General features: G+C 47.1%; 2 protein-coding genes and 1 long non-coding RNA gene across 8 annotated transcripts in view; 1 reads left to right on the top strand and 2 right to left on the bottom strand.

The window, feature by feature from the left end:
* Positions 1-1618: 1618 nt before the first annotated feature.
* PLA2G12B (phospholipase A2 group XIIB) lies at positions 1619-13920 on the bottom strand. 2 transcript variants are annotated; one of them, XM_062611590.1, is made up of 4 exons: positions 13503-13920; positions 8222-8310; positions 6493-6658; positions 1619-4290 (listed from the first exon to the last, which is right to left on the bottom strand). In XM_062611590.1, the coding sequence occupies exons 1-4, from the start codon at positions 13735-13737 to the stop codon at positions 4172-4174; spliced, it is 609 nt and encodes a 202-aa protein (XP_062467574.1). In that variant the 5' UTR covers positions 13738-13920; the 3' UTR covers positions 1619-4171. The 2 variants fall into 2 exon arrangements, with proteins under 2 accessions (XP_062467574.1, XP_062467575.1); XM_062611591.1 differs by having other exon boundaries at positions 8234-8310; positions 13503-13917.
* LOC134160010 (uncharacterized) lies at positions 8473-13458 on the top strand. Of its 2 annotated transcripts, XR_009963402.1 has the most exons (4): positions 8473-9160; positions 10284-11105; positions 11499-11671; positions 12832-13458. It is a non-coding gene; the product is annotated as an uncharacterized LOC134160010 (long non-coding RNA). The 2 variants fall into 2 exon arrangements; XR_009963401.1 differs by lacking the exon at positions 8473-9160 and having other exon boundaries at positions 9436-11105.
* A 6686-nt stretch (positions 13921-20606) lies between the features above and the next one.
* Positions 20607-25228, bottom strand: part of P4HA1 (prolyl 4-hydroxylase subunit alpha 1) — a 35522-nt gene continuing 30900 nt past the window's right edge. For 2 of the 4 annotated variants that reach the window (XM_062611565.1, XM_062611564.1), the window contains exons 12-15: positions 24743-24804; positions 24182-24250; positions 23415-23511; positions 20607-22892 (exon numbers count right to left, since the gene is read on the bottom strand). In XM_062611565.1, coding sequence (XP_062467549.1) covers positions 22822-22892; positions 23415-23511; positions 24182-24250; positions 24743-24804 — 299 coding nt within the window. In that variant the 3' untranslated portion in view covers positions 20607-22821. Of the gene's footprint in view, positions 22893-23414; positions 23512-24181; positions 24251-24742; positions 24809-25228 lie in introns of all 4 variants that reach the window. The other 2 variants (XM_062611563.1, XM_062611562.1) reach the window with 1 other exon arrangement.

The following is a 25228-nucleotide window of genomic DNA, read 5'->3' as shown; positions in this document are numbered from 1 at the left end:
TTTAGTACCTTGATTGTAAGAAAAATGCCATTAAACAGTAGCACCCCCTCCCCCTAAGTGTGCTGCTACCAAGTCTTTGAAAGTTGTAATCCATCATTACCTTGGTCTAGAGAGGCTCTGGCCCTGACAAAGGGATTAGAGGAATGCACGTTAAGTGTTTCTAGCACTCATTTGTAATGTAGGTAGTTCTCAGGACAAGGTTGTCCCCAGTGAGCCTGGGGACAGGAGATATGGCAGCATTGTTTGAGTGCCTGTGCACATTTGCAGTCCTCTGGTGAGTGAAAGCTGGGTATGGATGCAATTACTGGTGGTGGTGGTGGCGGCATCATGGTTATTTGTCAGGAATCCCTTTGGTGGCTGTCAAGGTCCTTCCAAAGAAAACATAATGGATGATCAGCTTGGGCTCCTCTGGGCTTCACTGAAGAGGAGGAGTACTGTGTGGTGAAGGAAATGTGGGGTGAAAGGAAGGAGGCACAGTGAGCTGTGAAGGGCTAAGCAGGAGAGGCAGGGCTGGAGGGTGAGAGAGGAAGGATCCATCTCCACCACTGGCTGTGGCACTGCAGTGTGTTCATGAGGTTTTCTGCAAGAAGCTTTGCAGTGTGCAGTGTTCTCCTGTGTGTCTGGAGGTGTGCTGGGTGTCCCCCCTAGCCTGCCTTACCCATTTTCTACTTTGGTTGGAAACAGCCAAATTGCTGCCAAGGCCAAAACTTGTTGCTGCTCTCAAATGGACAGGGAGTCTGTTTGAAGGACCATTTAGAAGGGAGTTGCAAATCTCCTCAGCAGTGTTCCATTTCAGAGATTTATTTCTTTTGCTGAGTGAGATTCCAGGAGGAACACAGTGATGGGCTGGGAGCTTAATGATTTTTCTGAGTAGCTTCATGGCTGCTTTTCCCATTTGGGAATATGTGTGTGTGTCAGAAGAAATGAAAATGTTTCTATGATGATAAGTCAGTATAAGTGGAAAGACACTTTTCATGTGCTACCTAGCCATATGTGAAAGAAAAAGAAAACAAAAAGCCATCTCCTTGCATTGCTGTGTGTCTCCTGGTTCTGCTGATACACGTCTGCATTAGGACCACATGGGCAATTTCGCACTGTCATTTCTTTGTTCAGGCACACCCTGCTAAATATACTTGTTTAGATAAAACAAGAGCTGGAAAATTAAATCAATCAGCTGGTGCCTTCTGGAAAGTCAACTGGTGTTTTTTGTTCTTGTGAAAGGGACATGGGGGAGTAGTGGAGGAGAGATTAATTTCCTGGCTTATTTCAGTTATTTTGCACATTATTTCATTCTTCCTGACAGGTTCATATGAAGCAGCCTTTCTGCTCTGCAGCTTTTTAGTTGAATAATCTGGAAGAGTAATGAAGAGGAAACACTGGCCTGTGTGGCCATGTGAATGGAGCAGTCTGGGAAGGTGCTTAGTTTGCCTTGAAAGCAGGATAGTAGGTCTACTGTCTTCCACTAGCCTGTGGCCATTCCTCCTCTGACACAGAGGGAATGGCTCTGAGGCACAAGCACCACCATTTCTCAAAGTCTTTTAGCTCTCCCCAGTTTGCTTCTTGCTTCCATCTTTCTCAGCAGTACAACCTCAGCATGAAATCAAAGACCAAACTCATCTGAGAGCCAAGGCATTTGTCTGTTTAATTTAATCTGCTGCACCACATAGTGGAAGCAAAACACACTGCACAAGCAGTGGTTGAACATCTGCAAGAGTTGCAAACAATCCTGCCAATGCACAAAGTCAGCAGGAAGCCATCAGGTGAGCACAGTGTTGTCTTCCTGCTCAGAGCAGGGTGGAAGTGAAGATGACCCAAGATTTGTCCATTGACATTTGTCCATTGCTGTTCCAGTGGCTGTACACCAACCAGGTAGCAGGAACAATGTGAAGGGAAAGTGACTTTTAGTTTGGATGCCGAAGTTTTACCGTAGTTCATGTACTGGTTTTCTCCTGTACAGGATTATTTGGTGGGTTTGAGTCACTGCCACGACTTGAAGGCTCAAAAGTTTTCCTGTAGAGCTGCTCAGAGGGTTTTTCAGCTAGCCACAGTTCAATTTTGTTGTGAAAAATGTACTTACTCAGTATTCAGTAGCTGCCCTGTGAGCAGCAGTCTGTAGTGTTGAGGGATGAATGGTGGTCTGAAAGCATAAGAAACTGATTTATATTAGTGGTGTCTCTGACACATCAGTTGTCGGGATAGAGAGATTTTGTTTAGAGCCCTTCAATTTCTCCAGTGTATGTCATTGTCTGTCTTCAGTTGCTTGGCCTGGCTTTAACCTGATGTCACTTGAACTATAAAATGTTGTAAGACGTTTGCCAGCCAGTTGGCTATTGAGTGTAAATGAGATGTTTTTTTTTTAATTTTGTCATTTAATTGTAAGAGCATGTTCACTTTTAAAGCTGGCAACAGGCACAATTTCATCAATGAAATACAAAGTTTGGGAAGGTCTGGAACAAAGACAGTTTCCTTCCCATCCCTAGCCAAAAATACATGTTTCTTAGATAATCAGAACTGTCTGTGCAGCCTCATGCTCTGACAGGCACACACTGCGAGAAATCTTGGCAATACAGTGTTTGCTCTCCAGTGGCATTAACACAGCTAGGAAAGGATGTCATTGCTTATGATCGGTGTAAACCAAGGTCCTCCCTAATGGAAAACATCCCAGTACATCTCCTATGGTCACCTTTGTTTTCCTGGTCTTAGTACCAGTGTGCTCTTGTTGTTTCAGTCTGTCTGTGGCCAGATGAATGTCTCAATGCTGTTCACTGTAAAGCAAAGATGACTGGGAGGAACAGGAATATGGGGCTTAAATAATTTATAGTTCCATGCATACATTTAAACCCAAATGAGAAGAAACGTAACTAAGACAGATTCTTTCTATTCTTGTTAAATCACCCTTCTGTAGCCTTAACTTTTCCATGGCAGATGGAAGAACATAATCACAAATATGTTTGCAGAAGATGCTGAAGTATTTATGCGGCACGGAACGCACACCCAGAAGCAACTTCCTCTCAACAAGAAACAGATGAAAGCTGTCTGCAAATGTTGTATGTAGATGAAATTCCATATACCACCTTAAACTCTCATTTTGTACGCAAAAAAAAATCTCCCAATAGCAGGTGGGAGTATTAACCACATTTTAGAAAGAAGGCTGTCTGAGGCTGCTGATAGCTCTTCAGCTGGTAGTGTCTCTGCCCCATAGAGGTAGCATGTAAGCCCTGCTACCTGACAGGTAAGCCTCTGGGATTTTTGAATGTCTCATCCAAGGCAACTGTGAGCCTCCTGTTTCCCTCACGCAAAAGATGGAGGAGGATACCCAGTCATTTTGTGTAAAAAGGGATCCTAAGGGAAAAGCTTTGTTAAATGATGTAGGAGGAAAATAATTAAATTGATCTGGATGACACTGCAAAAGAAAAGCAGCTTTGTCTCCTGAGACTGTGGGAGAGTGCTATGATTTCACACCTCAGACACAATGCACTTTGGTCCCTGTCTGCCCCAAAATAAGTTGTACCTATATCACAAACACTTAAAGTTTCTTCTCATGCTTACCAAATCTCCCTGGATGTTTTAAATTGGTTTTGGATCCACCAAGTATTTAAATAAGCAGGGTTGTTAGGTTGTGTAATGATAAGATGGAAAATGTTACAGATGGTACTGAAAGTAAATTACCTCTCTTCTTCAGTCTGTCACCAGTGGTGTAAAACGTAAATAGCATGGCTGTGGACTGGGATTTTCTGTGGTTGCAGAAACTTAATGCCCTGCACTGCAAATTACAGAGTTCAGGTAGGTGGGGGGGGGGGAGGAGGCTAATACATGTGCGTCTAAGGCAAACAAGTAAAGTCTCTTGTTTATAACCAGTGCTGCATCCTGCTTGCCTCTCCTGATCAGAGATCTGCAGAGAAAATCAGATCATTCAGGCTGATGGACTTGGAAAGGGCTAGGGCTGTTAGACTGCATCTGTGGTGGACAGCAGACATCACTGCCCTATATTCATAGACTGTCTCCCCTTTCGCAGCTCTCTGCCCAAAAACTGTGGTTCATGTGTATTGCTTGGCCCAGGTTCCCCCATCCTGTTTTGGGCCAGAGGGCTGATAGAAGTCACTGTGCTGAAGTGCAGTGGCAGAGGGAATGCTAGGCATCAGGCTCATGGAGGCCAGGCACCTGCTCATCTTCACAATTCATCTCTTTCTTCCTCATTGCAAATGCAGGCGCTTCTTTGGCTGTTCATGAAGGGCCGGCAGCCCAGGGTCCAGACGGCATTGAACACTGTGTCTGCAACGGATTCACAAGCTGCAGGGAAGAAAAAAGGTGAGGCAGGTAACAGGCACTTCAGGACATCTGAGGGATGGGTTCTGTGGTATTTACAGTTGGAAGCAAGGACTATTGTCTTATCTCTGGGTACTGCAGATTTATAAATCCAGAGGTTCCCTTCTGCTGAACTGGGGGCTCTTTTCTCCCTAGGGTGGCACCAGTCTGACACTAACTTCTTGCCCCTTTCTGTTCTTGACTCTCTCAGGCTTTTCTGGTTGATGGATCTCTTGGGGCACTGCAAATAGCACTGTTTACCGAGCAGATTTCCAAGATCTCCACAATACTGTCTTTCCTGGCTCCCTCTCCCCTCAATTTTTCCTATAGCCACTACTAACCAATCTTTTCTGCTTTTTGGGAGTTGCCAGCCAGCATGACAATCCTACTGCAGTTGTAACAGCAGAGCTGTTGATAGTCTGCCTGACAACTAGCCCCTCTTCCCAAAAAAACAAGCCCAAAACTGCTTCTCAGTAAATAAATAGGTTAATATGAAGTCTTTTAGGGTTTACTCACTGGCAACCAACATTGACTGCTGAATGCATATGGGAAAGCCCTGCCTGGGGGCTGTCTCCTCTTGCCTCAGCCTCTCAGAGCACCTCACTCTGCTCCTGCTGCTTTAGGAGTTTGCTCAGTTGGCAGGTGTTGGAGAGCCTGTAGCGAGCCATGGGAAAACCAGGGCTTTGGTTAACTGGCACTGCTGCAGCTGGGATATTTGTGCCCACATGGAGGGAGTGCAGATGCTGTTCCCCTGCCTGCTGTCTCTGTCGTGGTGACTCAGTGGAAAGGATCCCAGATAAGAGCTGGGATGGCGGTGGTGAAGGACTGTGCAACAGGAGCTGTTCATAGCAGCACTGAGGACAGGGAGTGGCAGGTATAGAGCACAGGACAAGAGGCAGAGCAAGGGGAGGAGCAGATGACTCAGAGGTTTGTTAGTTTGCAACTACCTGCGCTTCCTGCCACAACCAGGACAGAGATGATGGAGGTATTTAGTCCTACTTGGCTATGAGCAGAGGTGGCTTAGCTCAGCCAAGAAGTAAGGGCTCTGCTCCACCTTTACTCCCTAGTATTTCTGTTTCACTGCTGCAGGCAGAAAGGAGAAAGGAGAGATCTGAAAAATTTGCAGGGGAAGAATCTGAAGGAACAGGAAGAGATTGGCTGCATGAGGATTTGTGGACAGGGGTGACCATGGAAGATTTGCTGTACTTTGGCCTGTAGCGCTTATATATTAGTCCATGTCTTTGTTTTCTCTTGCTGGCCTGGACACTGTTTCCAAACATTTATCTGTGATGAAGTAGAAAGCCATCTGCACGCTCCTAGTCATGCAGCCTTACCTGTGTGCCCTAATCAGGCCTCAGGAGGAGCAGACTAGGGGAGGCTCTCCTGCCGTGGCTGACCTCTAGTAGTGGCAGGGTCTATGTTTCCTCCTTGTCATACAGTGAAGAAGTGCTTGATGTTGGCACTGTGGACTAAGAGGCAGGCTTGGACTCTTCATGAAGGTTATTAATGCAGCCTTTACCAAAAAGCTTCTTGCAGTCTGAAGCTTTTAAAATTAGGCAAAACCAGGATGGCTGTTGAGCTGCTGACAAGTCACTAAAAGTTTGTTAGTATGGGGGCTTCTGAGGAACCCAGCGCTGCCCACCATGGCTCAGCCCACCACCCATGTCCCTGGTGCCATCATCATCTCTTATCTGTGAACCAGATCCCAGAGAGCCCTTGTCCTTGGCTCTCCCAGTTTGTTGGGCCTTGGCCATGTGCAGGTTTCCGTGTGTGGTTTACTGGCTGTGGAAGGTTTTTTGACCACGTGAAGGTGTTTTAACTCTTGGGGAGAGCATCCAGGTGTTGAAGGAATTGCAACTAGGTTTTCTTTTTGGTGGGTTTGTTTTGGGTTTTTTGTTTGTTTGGGAGAGGGGGCAGGTTTTGTTTTGGGCTTTTTTCTTTCCACATGTGTTTTGTAATGTTTTCCAACTGTAAATAATTTAGGTCCCCAGTCTTGGGACAGAAGTGTGGGTGTAGGGGACAGATCTTGGTGTTCTCACTCATCTCTGACCCATCTGTGACAAGCATGGGGCAATGTTCTGCTCCCTACTACAGATTTTCGCTGCTTTTGGCAAGGAGAGAGCTCACACCCTCCCCTCCCTGCCATTGCTCATCCCCTCCATAGGGGATGTGAGTGAGGAAGCCTACCTTCCACCTTGGAGACAAACCCAAGGCTGCGCTTGAGGTCGGAGCAGATGGAGTGGAGGCACCAGCGGAACTTGGCATCACAGCGGTACTTGTTGGCCCCACAGGTGTCGTAACAGATGTCCAGCTGGTTACAGCACTTGGTCATGGCAGGGATGCCCAAATCTAGCTGGGGAAAGAGAGGAAAGCAGTGTCCCTTGGCTGTGTCCTGGCCTCAGAATCAAGCAGCTCCAACTGGATGAGGTATTGCAGAGCCCAGCTGGATCCTTTCACAGAAGCTACTTCTGATAGCTGGGGCAGCAGGAAGGAACACATGCTTCTCCCTCACTATCTAAAGTAAGGGGCAACGGTAGTGCAGGTCCAGTACAGGACAGACCATGTTCCCTTCTTTCTGTTGCAGGGGATTAACTTCTCCTACAGAGGTGGCAAACAGCCCCTCCATGAATCTGCTAGTTCTGGTTTGTCAGAGTTCATTAGAGAGTTTCCCGTCCTTTCCAGAAGTGGCAAAGGCCCCTTTTCTCCTTTTCCCACAACCTGACAAATCCTGCTTTTTGGCTTAATAAATCCACTATAAGTGTTATTAATGCCTTATTTCTCAGAGAGACACTTATGAGGCCAAGGGCAAACACAGTTTGATCAGGGGAGTTCTACTTGTTTGAAGGTAAACAGCAGCTTAGCTAATAACCATGGGGGTGATGGGGCAGAAGGCCTGCTTCCTTCAGACGCTGGACTCATTAGCTTGTTGTAAATTCTTCCTCTGTTTGGCCTTCCTCATGTAATATTTAGGAGACTGTTTCTTCACTGCACTCGGTGCTTATGACTGCCTGCCTAAGGAGAACATACTGCAGAAATGCCCAGTTTGCAGTGAAATGTAGTTTTAGGATCTAATATTACATGAAGAGTAGGATGCAAAGAGAAGGCTTTTTGGAGCAGGAATCTGCCTGATGGTTGCAGACTTCATGGGCAGCAGTAATGCATAAGGTAAATAGTTTTTCCTGCTCTTAGAGCCTCCTGGGAGTACTTTTCCTGGTGATTCTAATATGATTTCATTAATTGCTTTTAAAATAACAAGTGGGTGCAGTATTAAAGCCTGCAGGTTTATTTCATTGCTTGGCAGAGGCAAAAGCATGGGAGAGGGCTAAGGGCCAGGTGTAGAGAATGCCTTCAAGTATTGCTGTTTCTACATTCTGCTATGCCACTGAGCTGTCATGGAACATGTTCCCTGTCCTATCACAAGGGCACAGGATTGTTCTGGGCCTTTATAAAAATATGTTCCTCTGCTTGGCCAGGTGCCCCCTTTTCTTCTCATGGTACTAACCTGCTCAGGAAACTTTCTGTTTTGGCACCTACCAAGACAACCAGAGCAACAGCCCGGTCCTTCATAAATGTAACTCATATCTATGTGACTGCTGTTTCACTGCCACCAGCAGTTGAAATCTTAATGCATCCCTGACTGACAGTTAGTTAGGCAGTGCTCAGACTGACATGTTTTCCTTGCTTGCTGACAGCAGACAGCTTTGTCTTCTGTCAGTCCCAGGCAGATAGCTTGTTCCCTGACACCACATAAAGTAATACTTCCTCCCTTTTCCAGAGCTCTGGCTTCAGCTGTGAAAAGAAGCCACCACACAGGCACTGTGTAATCAGCTAAGCCTTTTCCCTCCTAATACTATTAGCTGCTTACTGTGATTAGAGAATTGCATCATTTGTGGTTGGCGGGTGTGGCAGTACATACACTTTCAGGTACCTTGAGCCCCAGGAAGTTGGAGCTACAGCCATTGGGTTCCTGTGGTTTGTAGTGAGGTCGTGGCATTGGAGCTTTCCCTGAGAAAGAAAGGAAAAATGTTACGAAAGCAAATCTTCCCAGCAGCAGCACCACCAAAAAGTAGGAGTGTCAGGCAGCTCCCCTGTGGTCTGCATCCCCAAACATTTCACTCTCCCAGGAGATGCAAGGAGGAAAGGATAGGTACTAGATCTGGCTGTGACTTAGGTTTCTCTATACTGTTCCTTGATGTCTATTCAGTGCTTGTTCTGTTTCTGTCCCAGCTGGGTTTATGAAAGGGATATCTCAAATGCAGAGTGAGGTGTTAAGATATTTTGAGGTGCTAAAACAAGACATTTAAACCCTGCTCTGGGAAAACTTTGCAAGCTGAGTGAGCGCTCCAACACATGTGTGTGTTGAGCCTTTTGTAGGTCCATCACCTCTAGGGCTAAGTTTCTACTTCCCTGAGCACCACTACAGAATTTAAATAGATATAAAATGGATGTAATTTAGCCCTTGAGGCAGGGTTGAGTTCTTTTAAACTCCATTTCCACTGTTTTCTTGTCAGCACTGATCATCATTTAAGGTGCTTTTCCCTTTTTTCTGTCCGGGTCCTCAAAATACCAGTGGTTAAATAGAGGCATAAATCTACCATATTCTTGAGAAGATCTCACAGACAAATGCATCAAAAAGTCTTATGCAAGAATGTTCCCAGCACCTTCTAAATTAAAAATTGCTGGAGTGCTTTTCCTTGAACAACAGATTTGCAACAAATAAGCAACAAATGAGCAACAAACTGAAATAGCTGAGGGATGCCAATGCTGTTTTCTCCAGCCCTACAGAAATACAGTATGCACCAAGGATGTGGCTGTCCACAAGCCAGGGTAAAGCTCTAGCTGACACTGCCGCCAGGTAATGGCATTTGTGTGGGAAAGTATTTCTCATTACAGCAGTTGTTACCTATGGTGTTTCTACCTTTCTGTCTACTTTTGAATAGGGCAGATTTGCTTCCTGCTCCAGATGCAATTTTCTAGTGCAAAAAGTGCTGTTATTTTTAGCAGGTGAAGCTGTCTTAGCAGTAGACAAAGAGCACAAATCACTTGGTTGCAGTGCACCATCAGTATGGGATTACTTTTGCACCAAAACATAACTGAGGTAACTGAGTTACGTGGATACAAGGATGACTTCTGAGTTTACTGACACATTGCATAATACAGTATTTTGGTGGTTATGCTAAGGAGAGAAGGAATTATGCCTGTGTATGGTCTGAACCTATATCCCAAGGCTCCTAAGAAATGTAATGAGAGGAGGGCTGCACCCAGGTCTTGGTGCAATTCACAGCATAGTTGCTCTTTTGGAAAGGTGTGAGAATTGGGACTCAGAATTCAAATTTCCTGAGCTGAGGCAGGAGGCAGAGAAAAGTTCAAAGTCCAAGGTGGGTTTTGCAGGACAGGGTCAAATTTTAATGATTTGCTTGTAATATTGACAAATTATCTTTCTGCAGCACATTGTCAATTAATGGGATAAGGTGGCAATTCAGTGTAGGAGTGGGACTGCTTGGAGATATGGAGATAATTGTGTTTCCAGAGAAAACCTTCCATTAAGCTGAAGGTACAGCTATTATGTCTTAGAAAGTTGTCCTGAGGGAAAAAATCTTACATGAGAATTGTGATCAACAAAACATGAACTACATTCACAATGAGCCCATGCTGGAAACCTCTCCTCTTCCTCTCTGAAAAACAGTTTACTCATTTGTAAAGTGCCCTTTGGTGCACCTTCTCTCAGCTAAAGTCCAAGACACCAAAATTAACCTCTCTCCCATATCTTGCTTTCTAGTTAACAGTAAAACAAAAGCAAAGAAGAAATAATAGGCATTCCTGACTCTACATGACCATACACTCTGTGCTCTTGTTATCATCTGTTTCTTGACCATCCTTACAGCCACTTCTGTGGTGGGGGAAGGGACTTGGTGGGTTATGCTGGCTGTTTGCTAGCTATGTTTCACCAAAGGCTGACATCTGTCTGCTTGCTGCAGGGCATAGCTGGGATGAAGAAGAGAGCTGCAGGCACAGCAGGACCGGCATGGCAGCATGCTGAAGGGTGATGCTGATGTGTAAAAGCACAACATTGCTGAGGAAGCCTGTTCTTTGCAAGGAGTTTTATTTCAGGGCATTTTCTTGTCAGCACAACCTTAGAGGAGGACTGAAGTTGGGTTCCTAATGGAAGCAAGTTTCCCTGATGCATTTTAATATCTTCAGGCTGTTGTAGCTATGCCAAGAGACTGGAAAACAGCCAGCTGACTAGAACAGCCACTGGCCATGCAGGAGGTCTCAGACACTGCAGTACTGGCACACTGGCAGGGGGAAGTGAATGTATTTCAGGATGAATAGATGGTCTTGGGGCTCCTTACTGTTGTGAGTGGCCCATTGTTACTTCTCTGCCCCAGGCAAGCAGGCTTTGAGCAGACATTGTCCTGTGTAGCACAGCTGTGTTGGAGTGCCTGACTTTGAAGGCTCTTTTCTCACAGCCTGGATGTGCCTCCTTATGTGAAGCCCCTCAGGACTAAATTCTGGGCAAGATGTTGAAGTCCTGCCTGCCCAGACAGCTGAAGGAAGCTGTCAAGGGATTTACCCCCAGTTCAGGCTGTTTCCCACCCTGAGATGCCCAGAGAGATTTTGTAAGGAGGAGGAGGTATTTGTCAGCGATTGCTAGCGTTAATTCTAATGTCCTGATTTAAGGGAGTAATCCATCAAGTTGTTTGTTTTCAGACCTCACTAGCTGCTGAAAAATCAAGAGTCTTACAGCCAGAAGAGCCAAGTACTGTGTGCTCAGCTGAAGATAGATGTGGCAATCACAGGTGAGCCCTGACCTTTGTTATGGCAAAATAAGCTATTATTGGTGTCTCAGCTGCAGTGAAAGAAGTAGAAGGCAAAATTTTTGCTTTGTGCCTGGGGAAAAAGTAATTTGGCCCTGATTCAGCAGAAAGATGGTAAAGATGGTTTGTGTTCATTCTTCTGGGCACAGACTGGGTCTCCCTGGTTTGGTATCATCCCTACATCCCCTCTACTTGCAGCCTGCAGTGTTTGGGCTAGAGACCAGCAAGGACAAATAGTTCTGGAAGGGTCCAGCAAGACCTTTAGAGTCACTTGGGCAGTGTTTCAATAGTTTCCTCCTTCAGCCATGATTAATGAGTTGTTCAGCAGAGGATGAGAACAGCGCTAACGATGTGCTTGTTTGTTTTCCTTTCTAGGTAACACATTTTTCCAGTAAGATGCAGAATGCTCTCAGGGAGCAGGCAGGCATTTGTGCCACCACCCTGTGGAGATGCTCTTCCCTCTGCCCAGAGTGCAAAGCTGGGGCAGCAGGAGCAGGGAGAGCCCCAGCCTTGTGATATGCCTAGAGTGACCACTTCTGCAGGACTTGGTGAGTCCCAAGACTCCTTGAACTGAGCTCTGATACCAGCCTTCACAAACCTTCCCTCAGGCCCACAGCAGTCCCAGCCATGCTATGGCCACTACAGGGTTTTCAGTCACTACGTTAAGAAGGGCAAATCCCCTTCTGCTCTGCATTTGGAATGTGGTGTGGACCTAAAGGGAGGTTATCACACACTGTGTGGGGCTGCCATGCTGTGGGCCTTGGGATGGGCTGTCTGGTGGGCAAATGGGCTCATCCTGTGTGCTGGGGCAATGCTGTGGTGTGCAGGGGGTCTCCTCTAGACGTTGTGCCCCTGGAGTGCACACTGCCCCCAGTGGGCTCCACAGAGCAGCCATGGCCCTCCTGAGCTGCTGTGGAGAGGCAGCCCTAGCTGGGGAATGTCATGGGGCCCTGGGATGAGGGACCGGGGCTGCTGTGGGACAGAGGTGCTTGGCTCCCTGCAGGTCTGTGGGGCTGAGGTGCCTGGCCTGGTGCTCCCTGTTTCCTGTTAGCATGGGCCCGGGGAGCAGAGCAAAACAGATCAGATATATACATGTTATTTAAAAACAAGACATAGCAAAAAGAAAAAGAAGACAAAAAAAAAAAAAAAACAAAACAAAACCCCCACTTGAAAGCTGATTTTAAACTTTCTTTGTAGCCTTATTTTGGCTGAGGGTGGCCCATCTGCCCTCTCATCCTGACAGGCAGCTCATGTCCCAGCCCTGCAGCATCTGTTCCTCCCAGCACCCTTGCTTCTGGACTGGGAGGAGCAGGAGATGCTTCCCTTGGCTGCATCTGTCAGGGCAGCAATACAGACAACCCTGTGCAGGCTGGAGACGTGCAGCACAGAATGCAGCTCACGCTCTGGAAGAAATGGGATGCATACAGACCAAAACTGAGTTGGTGGGGTCTTTCTAAAGCGTGGAGTCTTTGTCTGTGAAAACCACAGCTCAGGGAAGGAGAGGGGTTGAAATCACCTCTGTGCTCACAAGCACCCTGCCCAGGCAGTCACGAAGGATGTGAGGTGAAGCTGGGGGGAAAAGGGCTGGCAGGTAGTTGTGGATGGGCTGGCTGAGTTGGCTGAAAACAGTTATTGCTGTGGGGACAGTTGTAGGGACATAGGGAGAGGACACAACTCTGTAAGAATCCTCCTTCCTGTTCCCAAACAGGTCCTGCTGCACCTCTATGCGCCTGGTTCCCTGCCCTGCTCTCCCCAGGATGTCACCCCCTTTGTCCTGACCCCAGGAAAAACTCTTTCTTTTTGGTAAATCATTCTAAAGTCCAAGGCAAGCAGCAGCTGCCTCGTTCTGCCTTGAGTACTAAAGGTTCCTCCATGCTGACTGCATGTCTTGTGTGCCTTCCTGTTATCTCTCCTCCTCCATCCCACTTATTAACCAACTTGCAACTGTTGAACAATGACACTCTGAAGATTGCTGAGATTAGGGCAATACTAAACCTTTTCTGAGTTAGGCATGCACAGCCTGCTCGTCCTCCCCTCCAGGGCCTCACTGCGTACCCTGGTGTTTCTCTCCAGCGGTCTGGGCAGCCTGGTCACCTACTGCCCTTCCTGTAAAACCTATATATCCTCTCCTCTTGTCCCCTTGCACACAGCACAGTGGCTTCAAGATCAGGCTCTCGGTTCTCTGTGAGAGGGGAAGATGAGGGTCAGTGCCCTGGTGCTGGCACTAGCAGGAAAGCTGTGACTCTGCAGTGACTTTTCTGTGCTGAGCAGAGCAAGGATCAGGTTATGGATAAGAGCTTAGGGTGGTCTTGGGGAAGGGAGAGCGCAAGAGAGGGAAGGGCAAGGAGGGAGGAGCCAGCAGGAGCAGTGTTCACTTACCGTATCGACATCTGTACTGACATACTCCATTTTTTCCCCCAAGCAGTTCCAAGAAGGAGTCAAAGTAGCTGTTAACTGTTTCAAAGCTGTCCCGGATGGTCTCGATGCCCCAGTCTGAATAGGATGACTCTGCCTGGGAAGCTGGGTGGACAGTGTTCACCTGTGTTGCTTCTTCTGTGCATTGCCCTAAACCCAGCGTCAGGCACAGAGCCATTGCCTTGAAAAGCAGCCACATGCTGCAGTCCAGATCCAGGCCCCAGAGCCCTCGTCCAGGCAGATGTGCAGGCGGGGAGGAGTGGGAGTGAGCTGTGGCGTGCAGGAGGCAGGTAAGCACCCCTCTGCTGTGGACTTTAAACTGTGCCAAGGGAGCCGGCACGCGGTCACCACAGTCAGAGTGCAAAGTGCACCACAGGGATTTGGAACAAGTTCATCTCGCAGAGAAACACCGGGGAGTGCGTTTGCACAATCCCACTGGAGCCCTGCAGCACCAGGAGGGACTGCGGGCCTGCCTGCACGCAGGAGACCCTCTGCCTGCCCTACCGAGGCACTGCCTGGGCTGCCCTGCTCTCTCCCCAGCCTGCTGGGAGATGAAGAGTATCTCTGTCCAAAATTTTCTGCTGCTCGGGCAATGGCAGTAACGGGTCAGCAGCAGGCTGGGGAGCACCCGTTGCCTTTCTCCTGGGCACATAATGGGTGGGGTGAGGCACAGCCCTAGTCTAGCTGCTGTGGGAGAGACTGCTCCTAGCAAACCTGAGGGACCGCAGGGATGACACACGTGCCATGTGAAGGCCCTTTCCAGGCCTGCATGCCTAGGGCAGAAAAGGGTGGCAAAGCAAGCCATGTCCTGCTCTGCTGTGGCTAGAGGGTGCTGTTGGGCCTCACAGGAGTTGATCCAGCAGCTAAGGAGTAGTTTGGGTTTAGAAACACTGCATTCAGGGTGACGCCTTGGTGTGTCCCCCCAGTTACGGGATCAGTGATGCAGGTGAGTATTGGCCTTTGATGGGACTCCTGCAGGCTGATGTTAGGTGGCTGGTGTTACAGCTTTTGTGTAATGCTAGTGCTGCCGAATTAAACGTGTTGCATAGGTGGCCCTTGGCAGGGGAGAGCTGGCACCAAAGCCCAAGTCAGGTAACAGGCCTGTGGTCAGCTGCAGGTCCCGGCTAGGACTGGCCTGTCAGGACCTGGGGCCTGCGCAGCCAGTGGAGGCTTCAAACAAGTTACTCATGAAAAGAAACCAACGAAATGAACACCAGCAGCGAAAGACAACACAAACTACTCATAAAGAGCAGGGAAGGCTGCTCATGAGAACCTTTCTGGATGTGCCCCAGTGCGGGACTGCCTCTCAGAAACAGCCACTGTGCAGCCGATGGGCAAATCGGCCGATCTCTGTGGGCCCCAGCAGCAAACTTCAGTAGCCATTTCTGTGTGATTGGCTGGGCTGCCGAGTGGAGGCTCCCTAGAGGCAATCAGAGCTGGGCAATGGGACTTCTGAATACATGGCAAATGTAAGTGCAAGTTCTGACGTTTTACTGTTTTGAAGGACACTTGGCCCCACTGTATCGTTACTTCTGAAGCACCAGAGCTGTGCGGCACCTGTCTGCCTGCATCCTTCTGCATATGGCCGTGTGTTTGTTATGTGCTCCAGACGTGGCGTAAAGAGGAGAGAGCACAGCCAAGTCTTGGTTTCTCAGGTAAGTCAGGAAGCAGGGAAAAGAAGCAAACAAGCTGTCTGGTCCTTTTCCTGTGAAATGGTGTGAAGCCAGAGCCAGCTGCTGCCTTCTTGCTTCATCTGGTCTGATGCCCATCACTGACTGCGTTCCTGCTCTGTGCCCCTCAGGAGGGGCATGCGAGGGTTCCTCAGGTTATCAGCCAGAGGTGATTTGGGTGTACAGCTACAGCTGATACTGTGTGATGCCTCCCTGAATGCTGCCTCATAGGCGGAGCTGTGCACCACTGTCCCAGACTGTGAGAGGAAGCTTGGCTGAGTTACTGGATAAGAGGACATAAAAGGTGTGCGGGAGGCTCTGAGGAAACCTCAAACCTGCTCTGTTTTTTGGGAGAGCGGCAGAGAGTGCTAGGAAGGGAGGCTGGCAGTGCCGTTACTGCAGACAAGGAAGTGGAGCACTGTAATGCCTGGTGATAATTAGGGTAAAGTTTTGCATTAAGCTAAAGGTGCCAGGTTACTACTAGATACGGTGTGTTCCCTGGAGCCTGGAAACCAGTAAGTCTCTGCCTCTAGTGAGCCTTTCTTGAACATCGAGTCAGTGGGGACACTTGTGAAGTGAGGGCTTCCCTGCAGGAGCACTTTGCAGGGCAGGACTGGAGAGCTCGGGCCTGTCCTGCTGTTCACCATGCTGGGGACTGGGCTGTCACCCATTTCCTGGGTGGAAATGGGCTGCTGTCCCTGGAATTTGTTGTCAAGGAGCCTCAGTGAAGGGAAAACCAGGTTCAACAGTCCCACCTGTGTCTTGCAGTGAGTGGAGCTGTTCGTGGCTGCTGGCTGAGCCCCTGCCCTGTGTGACATGCTGGTTTGCAGCCCTAGTTAGTGCTCCCCACCCTGAGAAATGGCCTGGCAGGAATTAATGTGAAAAAGAGCAAAGCAGCTCTTCAGAATTAGCTTGGAAACACTGTGCGGAGCCCCTGGGCAGCTGTGCTTGGTGCCATGCTTTTATGTGGAGCCGTTTAGGGTTGCTCTGGATGCAATTCCAGAACATGGCTTTCCTTGTTATCCTTTTTCCCTGGTGGCTGATCCATGTGCTGCTCCATGGAAGCGGAGGGGGGGGAATACCATCAGGACTGCAGAGGATGCAAACCACAGTAACTGTGGCGTCAGCTGTCAGTGCTGTGCCACTGCCATGTGCTGCATGGACATGCAGCCTGGAGGGGGTGGCCCTGGCTGGAGTGTGAAGCCCAGGCTATTCGCAAAATCAATTGGAATTAATTAGGAAAGCTGATCAGGACGGGGGAGCAGCTGGCAAAGTGCAGGGCCTGGGAAAAGGAGTCGGAAACTTTACTGTGAATTCATTGCTTGTTGTCCTGAAGCAGAAGTCTGTGAATAAAAAAAAAAGCAGTCTAACTGCTCTCCCCAAATGTGGCTGCCCCTTTGCCCTGCCCCGGGGATGAGCTGCTCTCCTTCCTTCCTCCTCCTTCCTTCCACCCCGCCCCACACCAGTCTCCAGAGACGTTTTCAGTCCAGCTGCAAATAGCTTGGTCAAGATCTGAAGACTAGGAAAAACGTAGGGTTGAGTAAAGCTAGCAAACGCCTAACAACACCTCCCCACACACACAGTTGCTGCAGGGAATTGCTGCCCAGGCTCAGCAGCAGCTCGAGTGAGGGCTGCCTGAAGCAGTTGTGCACAGCAGGTACCTGCAGGTTGTCTGACTCTGCTTTGACCCACAGTGGTTTAAAATACTCCCTCCCTATGCGAATTATTCTCTCTCTGAAGATTTGAGAGACTCAGATGCTGTGTGCCACAAAGGTGAACTCTGACAACTGGTTTCTGAACCTCATCTTGACCTCAGGGTAAGCAGCTCCTGACTCCATGCATTCATTTCTGACTCTGTAATGCTTAAATATAGAGCAGTCCTCAGGCTGCAATGAGTCATTCACCCCTAATGACACTATCAGACTGTTGGCAGCTGCTCCTGTCAGGCAGGAGGTTGATCTACTCCACAGGGCAGATGTCCCTCCTGCAAGTGGGATGTGCCTGTGTCCCCCCCCATGCTAATGGTAGTGAACCCCTTCCTGGAAGAAGCTGGAAACCCTCTCGACTTTGCATTATCAGCCAAACCAAAGCAAGAACTGACACTTGTGCGGATCCTGGCTTTGGCAGGATCCTTCCCTCTGTGTTCTGCTGGGGACATGGGGGAGGATAGAGGATCTGAGCTCTTTTTCTAGAAGTTTTGGCCAGCTCAGTTAGTTGCTGGTTGATGTTTAAGCACAGCTTAAGTAAGGGGAGCAGGCAGCTTGTAGTTAAGGTTAGTGGGTAGTCGTCTGTGATTGTTTCAAAGCCTGGTTTGGGAGCCAGATGACTCACTGGTTATCAGAACCACAAATGCAGCTTGATGATGAAACACAGCTTGATGGTGAGTCCCTCAGAGTCAGGTCAGAGTCCAGAGCTGGAGGATGGGTGGAGGGTTAACCCTCTCCCTCAGCAAGGAAGCACTCAAGTTCGTGCTTTGGTCCAGTTTCCAGGGGTCCCTGGACAGATGACTTCAGCCTGGTGCTGCTTCCCCCCATCTTTAGGTGCTGATACTGCCACACCCTTTACTTTGTCTTGTCCTGCCCTGAGGCAACTCACAGGCCTTTTTCCCTCTGACCCTACCCAGCCTTGTTTAGCTGCATCTGCTGCAGTTCCTGCCCACGCAGGGTTCCTCCCATGGTCATGATCCCCATGGGTTGTGCTCCAGCTACAGCTGTGCTGGAAGAGCCCTAAATACCCAGGCAGAATGGGTGGGAAGCCACAGTGTGTACGTGCTGGTTAGGGGTAGCATAGGGCTGAACCACAATCCTTCCTCCATGGGAGAAGGCAAAAGCCACCCAAGCCTGGGTAGGTGCCTCAGGCTGCCTGCAGACAATAGGGCAGCCCCTCTCTTGTTGTACAAGGGGAGAAGGCTGTGAGGTGCATCTCGCCTCATGAGGACCCTGTGCTACCCTGTGCTCTGGCTTGGCAATAGCAGCTTGGGGTCCAGGCTGGCAGCATGAGCTTCACACCTTTTTGCAAAGAGGTAGGCCTGCTGCAGTGTCCCCAGGCAGGGAGGCAGCCCGCAGGCACCCCAGAAAGCTCAGAGACTTAGAGCAAGCCCTGTCCTCCAGCAGGACAGAGCCATCCAGCTACTCACATTCTCCTGGCATTGACCCACCTTGGTGAGGATGCAGCAGTTCAGCAGCATGCACCGAGGAGGAACTGGGGATGGAATTAATTCACATTTCTAAAATGAAAATTAAACTGCTCATATGCTTTAGACCAATTTCCTATCCTGTGGCTGCCGAACTGTGAGCACATTAGCTGTGTCCCTGGGCTGCAAGGGTAAGGGAGTGCAGGTCCGTGACTGCAAGCCAAGTGCTCCATCAGCAATGCAGGGCTCTGTTCCACAGGGCTTCTAACTAGCCCTCACTGTGTTCTTTTTGCAGGTTCCTGAGGGGACCACAAACGAAGTCCAAGCTCCCCTGAAGCACAGAACAACCGCAGTGATATGAACTGTGGATGTCTCTATCATGGCAGACATGAGCCTGCCCTGCCTACATGTAGTGCACTGTTGTCTTGTCCTGTTGTTGGTGTCTGGGCTGTAGGGACAGGCTCCTTCTTCCTCTCTTGTGAGTAACTGGTTGTTTGGCCTGTTGGCTCCAGGAGTTATTGTCCCTGCAAAAGGGTCTCTCAGCAGCTGACCCTGTGCTGTGCCCATTTTGTTTCAAACCAGAGGTGCATGCAGTTCCATTAGTGTTAAACCCCACACCAGCTACTGCCATAAATCACTGCACTGGGGAGACAAAGCAGCTGAGTCATGTCCTGCCCCAGGAGCAGTTCAGCTCCTGTTCATACATGTTGTGCAGAGCATGATTTCAGTCCAGCCTTGTCACCTGCCCTTCCCCTTAGCAGCCATCAGTGCTGTGTTTCCAACTGACAAAGTCCCGCTCCAAGAGCACGTTTCATAGTACTTTGTGGTGTGAGCATCTTTGGCACCTGTCCACCTAGGTTATGATGTGAAACAAATGAGCTCAGTATCCAGGAAACACATGTGATAAAAGTATGTCATCAGATTTACAACAGCCATATATGAGGAGAGTTTGATGTGGAGGATTTTTCACTGCTACTGGCAGTGGCTTTTATTTTAAGCCTTTTTTTTTTTTTACATTAAAAATTTAATTACACAAAAAATCAACAGTAAGGCAGTATTCGTTGTCAGTCACTGTGAGCCAGTTTTCAGTCATCTTTAATACAAAACTAGAGTCACACAGGAGCCATGCTCTTGATCCAAAAGCCCTTTGAGAAATGAAGGGGTAAGGGAGAAAGCAGCAGCACCACCTGTACTCCCTTACACAGTGTTGGGTGCACGAATACTACTGCAGCGGAGGAGGAAATAGGATTGTCTGTAGTTTAAAACCATTAAGGGTACCCTTTCTCTTCCAATGATCTGGCAACATTTCAGCCTGACATGCCTCAGCAGGCTGGAGTTTTAGTTTGGGGGAGTTTCATTTCTTTTTAGACCAAGTCAAATTCCACCACACCCACCCCACCCCCCCCCCCCCCAAAGACAACTATTTTTCTTCCCCAGAGAACTGCAGGTCATCAAGTAGTTCAATGATTTAAAAAGTGACACACTGAAGGTTGGACTTGATTATCTTAAAGGTCTTTTCCAACCTAGTTGATTCTATGAGTCTAAACCATTTTTACTCCCCAAGCAATGCTTCTTAGAGACCATTCCTAAAATGCTGTTTAAGACTGGAGATACTTGTGATGGCTGAGGCGAGGGAGGGAACCATTTATTCAACTTCCGTAGAGGTTGCACAGCTTCTCTCAAGCTTTTCAGGTTTTAGTGCCAGTTCAAGAGAGATGGGAGAAAAAAAAACACTGCTTAATATAACAAACCTGTGATTTCTCTGTGGTTCAACCCTTCCTTTCTTCACTCAACATGCAGGATGCCACAGTGTTTCTTCCACTACAGTAGCACCTACAGCGGTCACACTGACACTTTTAATTCAGTATTTCTTGCTTACCTCAGGTAAACTTTTCATAATTTTTATGTGTCAAGTAACTCCTCTACTCACTTTAGGAAGGAAAACAAAAATTTCTTTTCTGTGATGGCAAAACCAGAGGTTTTCTGAAGGTGGTCACAGTGGTAATACATGGATTTTTTGGACTGGCTTTTCCAAAAGCAGTTATAGATGCTTTGGAGCTGCAGAGTGAAAATGAGTGCCCCGAAGGTCAGACTCCCAACACCTCGCTGCTTGCTCTACTATTCTCCTTGCAAGAAAGTGGCAGGACTCACCTGCAGCTGTGGTTACCTTTGTTTGGAGCTTAAGTAAAAAATATGGGAAAGAAGAGACCATGGACAGGAACGAAGATGACACTGTGTCAAAGAGAGAAAATTCAGGGAAGTAGAAATGTTACAGGTTTGGTTTTTTAATTATTACAATTCAGTGATCAAAATATGCTCTGATAACCTACTTCTTCAGTGAATCTATTTGTATCAGGCTGCTCTGGTGTACCTGCTATTCTGAATGTGAAAGAGAAGTACAGACATGAGGTGGAACCATTTCTGATTTTAGTTTTTATTTGTTTTCTTAAGTGCTGGATGGACTCTGTTTCACACCTGCCAAAAGCACAGGTGAAATGCAGGAAGGTGCAGGGCTAAGGATAAGCAGTTCCATAGGTCCCATGCCTAACAGGCTCAGTAGAAATCTGACAATGCGTTTTCCAGCAAAGGTTTTAAAGTGTCTTCTCAAAGTATGCAGTTTCTCAAACTCTAGTACCTTAAACTGCATTCTCAGTATTCCCGAGGTATTTCTAACATGCTAACAGTTGGTTCCATCTACATTTTGGCTCAATTTTCAAGATTGTATTGAGGCAGAAAATCCAATTAGCTGACACTGGAATGTATTCCTTGTAAAGACTTCAGGCTTCACCCCTAAATCAGCAAAACCACCATCATACAGAAAAATCTGACTGTTCAGGTATGCCTAGTGCTGCTCACTTGGGTTCTTATCCTCGTGCTAGTGGAGTATTTAGACATTTTGCCCAAACCCCTGCTGTTGAAGAGAAAGGGCTTAGGAAAGCAAGCCTCAACCCACCCTGTTTAGCTCTTCCTGTGCTGGGAGGTATAAGAGGATGGCAGTTACTGTTCCCACAAGAATCTGATGCACAGAAGTTCAATAGCTATAGCAGCCACGACCTAGTCTCCCTCAGAGGTTTCAACTTCATCTCAGTATAAGGATGAGTCATCACAAACTAAGGTCCCTGACAGTCACTGGGAGAGTTCTTCCAGTGAGGGCACTCTGGGGACACTTTTCCTCTGTGGGTGGCATGAATCAGAGCGACTCCAGCCGTGGCTCGTGGGATGAACAGCAGAGAAATGAGCAGCACCAGAGCCTCCAGAGGAGGCCCCTTCCTAGCGCTTGCTCCCTTCCCAAGTGCCAGTGACAATGCAAGGAGCGTGGATGCAGTGGAGGCAGTCTCCACAAGCTGAGCAATACCAAACCACCCAGAGCAGGCACAGTCTCTGGCATCCTGTGCAAGCAGCTGCCCTGTGACTAAAGGCATATCACTGCAGTGGCCTGCATTCAGCATCTGCAGCAGGAAAAACATCTGCAGAATAAAAAGCATCTAAAAAGATTTAGAATTATAAATAGGGCCATATATTTCCCACAAAGCCTTGAGAAGCGGGAGGATGAGTATGGAGAGCACTGTATTCTATTCTGGGTGACTGTGTGTTACCTCATCACCTGAAGTCTCACAACCAATTAAAAATTCCAGTGTGCTAAGGCACAACTATTTTGATTCATGAAGATGGTAACATTCCCATCCCCACTGCGCAAGGAACAGATGTAAAAGTTTGCTACTAAGACAGAAGAGAAGCAGCATTTCTTTATGTGGACAAACATATAAAAAAATAAGAATGGAGGGAAGAGCGGCTGAAATTGTCAGGCTGCTCTGGTGCAGGCATGTGTTTGAGACAACACTGCTGAAGCATCTCATCTATGTGTGTGCAACTGCCGAATTCCCCACAGAAGCTGAGAAGGAAGAAAGCTTAAAAATTGGGGCTTTTGTGGAAGTGGAAAACCACGCTAAAACATGGTAATAACCTGTTCCCTGGCTAAACACAAACCATGCCTGCAGTTCTCAACAGCAGTGGTCAGGCACTCTAGAAAAGCAAGGAGTCGAATGTCTGGGAATTGAGGAATACGAACTGGTTTAATTCAGCCCTCCTTAGAAGGGAGCTCTCCCATTAAACCAACCCACCCTTAGAAGATTGACAGAGTAGGACTCTGAGCAAACAGTCACCAGCTTTCTGTGCTGATCAGAGGGGTGCTGGTGAAGGGAACACCACATACAACACCACTACTGGCTGGGGCACAGATCTCTATTTTGTCTTCTTTTTCTTTTCTTTCTGTAGCACTCATAGACCTTAATATATTCTGTTCATAAAACTTAGGGGGGGTATTTTAAGGGAACTAAAAGCATATTTGTTTTGTCCACAGATGAAACACCGGTGTAGTTGAAGACTGAACCTGGAGTGGAGTGTTAGTCGATTGTAAACTGTAGGAGATGTGTGCATTTTACGCAGACTGAATACAGAAGAGCCAAAGGACAAGTCTGCATCATTCCAACTCTGATAAAGTGCACGGCCTTCGGAATTCCTGTCCCCGCTCATGGAGCCATTTATTGGATACTGCAAAGACATAAAGGTATTTGATCACTGTACCTGGTTAGCTTGTGCTTCTATTTAAGCTAAATATACGCTATTGTCAGCTTTTCGTTAAGCACGGAATTATGTTAATTTTCCTACATAAACACACACAAATGTGAAGTTGGTCTAATAAATCCAAGATAGAAAAAAAACCTTCCCAATAAATCAAAGATGCAAAAAAACTTCCAGGAGCTGCAAAACTACAAAGACTACTGAAGCAGATATAGCATTATATATATTTTAGATATTTATACATATATAACAGAAGATATTACTATATATATATCATACATAAAATGTAACATATAGATATATGAAGTAGCATAGCTACAAAATAGTTCTTTAAAAGAAATTCTTCTATGATTTCATAAAGGCCCTAATTTCTGGCTGCTTTTTATTCCACCCTGAAATGCAGAGCAAAAAGAAAACTAGGACAACCCACCAGTAAAGCCCCAGACCTCCAGGTTGTTTGCTGGCAGCGAGAACAACGTGAGTGGTACTTACCCCATTTGTTTCCAACTAGTACTGGGCAGGCTGCATGCCGTGTGCTGTAATCTCCTTCTCCACTTGGAAAGAGATTGTACCAGAATACAGCTGTTCCCTGGAAATTGCAGTGGAAACCCTCAACATTTTGCTCTGTGTGAGACACACTTTCACACTCACTTAACAATGAGGCAAAGGTACGTATATTTGTATTTCAGACATTCCTTTTAAATGCAAGGCTTTTTTCCTAACATTTGCTTTCCTCAGGAATAAATCTCCTTTGACTCATTCTGTGTCTATATATTATTGGCTGTTATTTGTAATGAAACCCTAAGCCAGTTTCATTCAGCTCTGACTGGTTTTATAATGCAAGATGATTTAGTAAAAATGAGCAGCAGGCCAGCAAAGCCAGACATTATTAGGAACCCTTCTGAGAGGAAAAATCTTAACATGAACTCGCAACTTCAGGGAGAATTCCCTACAGATGGCACAAGACTAAACCTGCTTACAGATTGGAGTACTGTCATGTTTTGCAAAGCCTATGCATCAGAAGCAGCTAAGTCTAAAACATAACTATGCATTAATAGGCAGAACAGCAGAGGCCTTTGGTATCACCGGTACTACTCTAGTTGCTCCACTTACAATTAAGTACCTCTGTGCTTCTGTGAACAGGGCTCTAACCTTCTTCACATAAACTCATTGTAAAGCTTCTTTTTAAACGTTTGTACATCTGTTATATTTGAGTAGGTGGAGAGGAGTGGTTACACTGGATAAAACATCCTGCTTACCTTTTTAGGCCACACACTAGCTCCTACTTCAGGAAAGACAGTAGCTCCCCCTGCTGACACATCGCTCATCTGAAAAGGTGGGAAAAGGCACGGATAAATTGCAAGCTGACACATTCTCACAGATTAGTAAATCACAATTAGGTTACTAAACTTAATTTCTACCTCCCAATTAGTGAGCAAAGGCTGCATGATTAACGGCCTTGAAAAAGGCTGCAACCTACCCTCTTTGTTCCAATGCAACAGCTAGCCTGAATGTTACACGCTCAAGTGCTTTGGCAATGAGTATGCCACAAATACTGATGCAGATACAAAAATGAATAGACAGTCAAATAGTTTAAAATTATGCTGAACTTTGAAGAGGAAAAGCCTCCTTAAGAACATATAGAAGAACTATTATGTATGGGTAAGAAGATGCCCTGTATGTGTCACCATGAAGATAGTGACTGCCCTCATTTGCAAGTCACTTGAGTAAAAAAACATAACAAAATCATTCAGTGGTATAGAATATGCAGTGATAGTTTTTTTTTTGGCACTGACACATGGCAGAAATATATCACTTACATAAAACAACCAAGTAGCAATTCTGTTGCCTGTTCCCAATTCCTTAAAAGCATCTGGCTCATCTTTCTGTGAATAAAAGCAGATTTAGTAAGCATTTCATTTTGATTCTTGAGAGAAACCAGTGACGCACAGCTGCAGAGCCAGCAGCAGACAAACTCATGCAGAAAAATTAATTCACTCCCTCTATTTGGAAGGAGGGGAGAATACAGTATGTACCTAGTAATTTAAGTAAACTAGTCATTTTAAAATTCTGTAGGACAGGGAGGGCATAAGCCCAAATTGCTAATGATAAAGAACAACTCTGCTGAGTATATAAACCCTCTTCACAGCCACAAACTTATTTAATTACACTCACTTATCCCTTCTCGTCCTTGGCCAAGATGAGCGTGGGCAGCCCTTCAGTTCCACATTCACAGAACTGTGCTGCTGCAGAGCAATGCTGCAGGGGTGGCTCCAGCCACACCCTGAGGGTAGCTGCCAACCCTG

The sequence above is a fragment of the Pezoporus occidentalis genome, unplaced genomic scaffold (genome assembly GCF_034315485.1).
Source record: "Pezoporus occidentalis ecotype Australia unplaced genomic scaffold, CSIRO_AGI_Poc_V1 ctg155, whole genome shotgun sequence".
Lineage (NCBI taxonomy): Eukaryota > Metazoa > Chordata > Aves > Psittaciformes > Psittacidae > Pezoporus > Pezoporus occidentalis.
The sequence above is the reverse complement of the archived record's forward strand: the minus strand, read 5'-3'. Positions and strand labels throughout refer to the sequence as shown.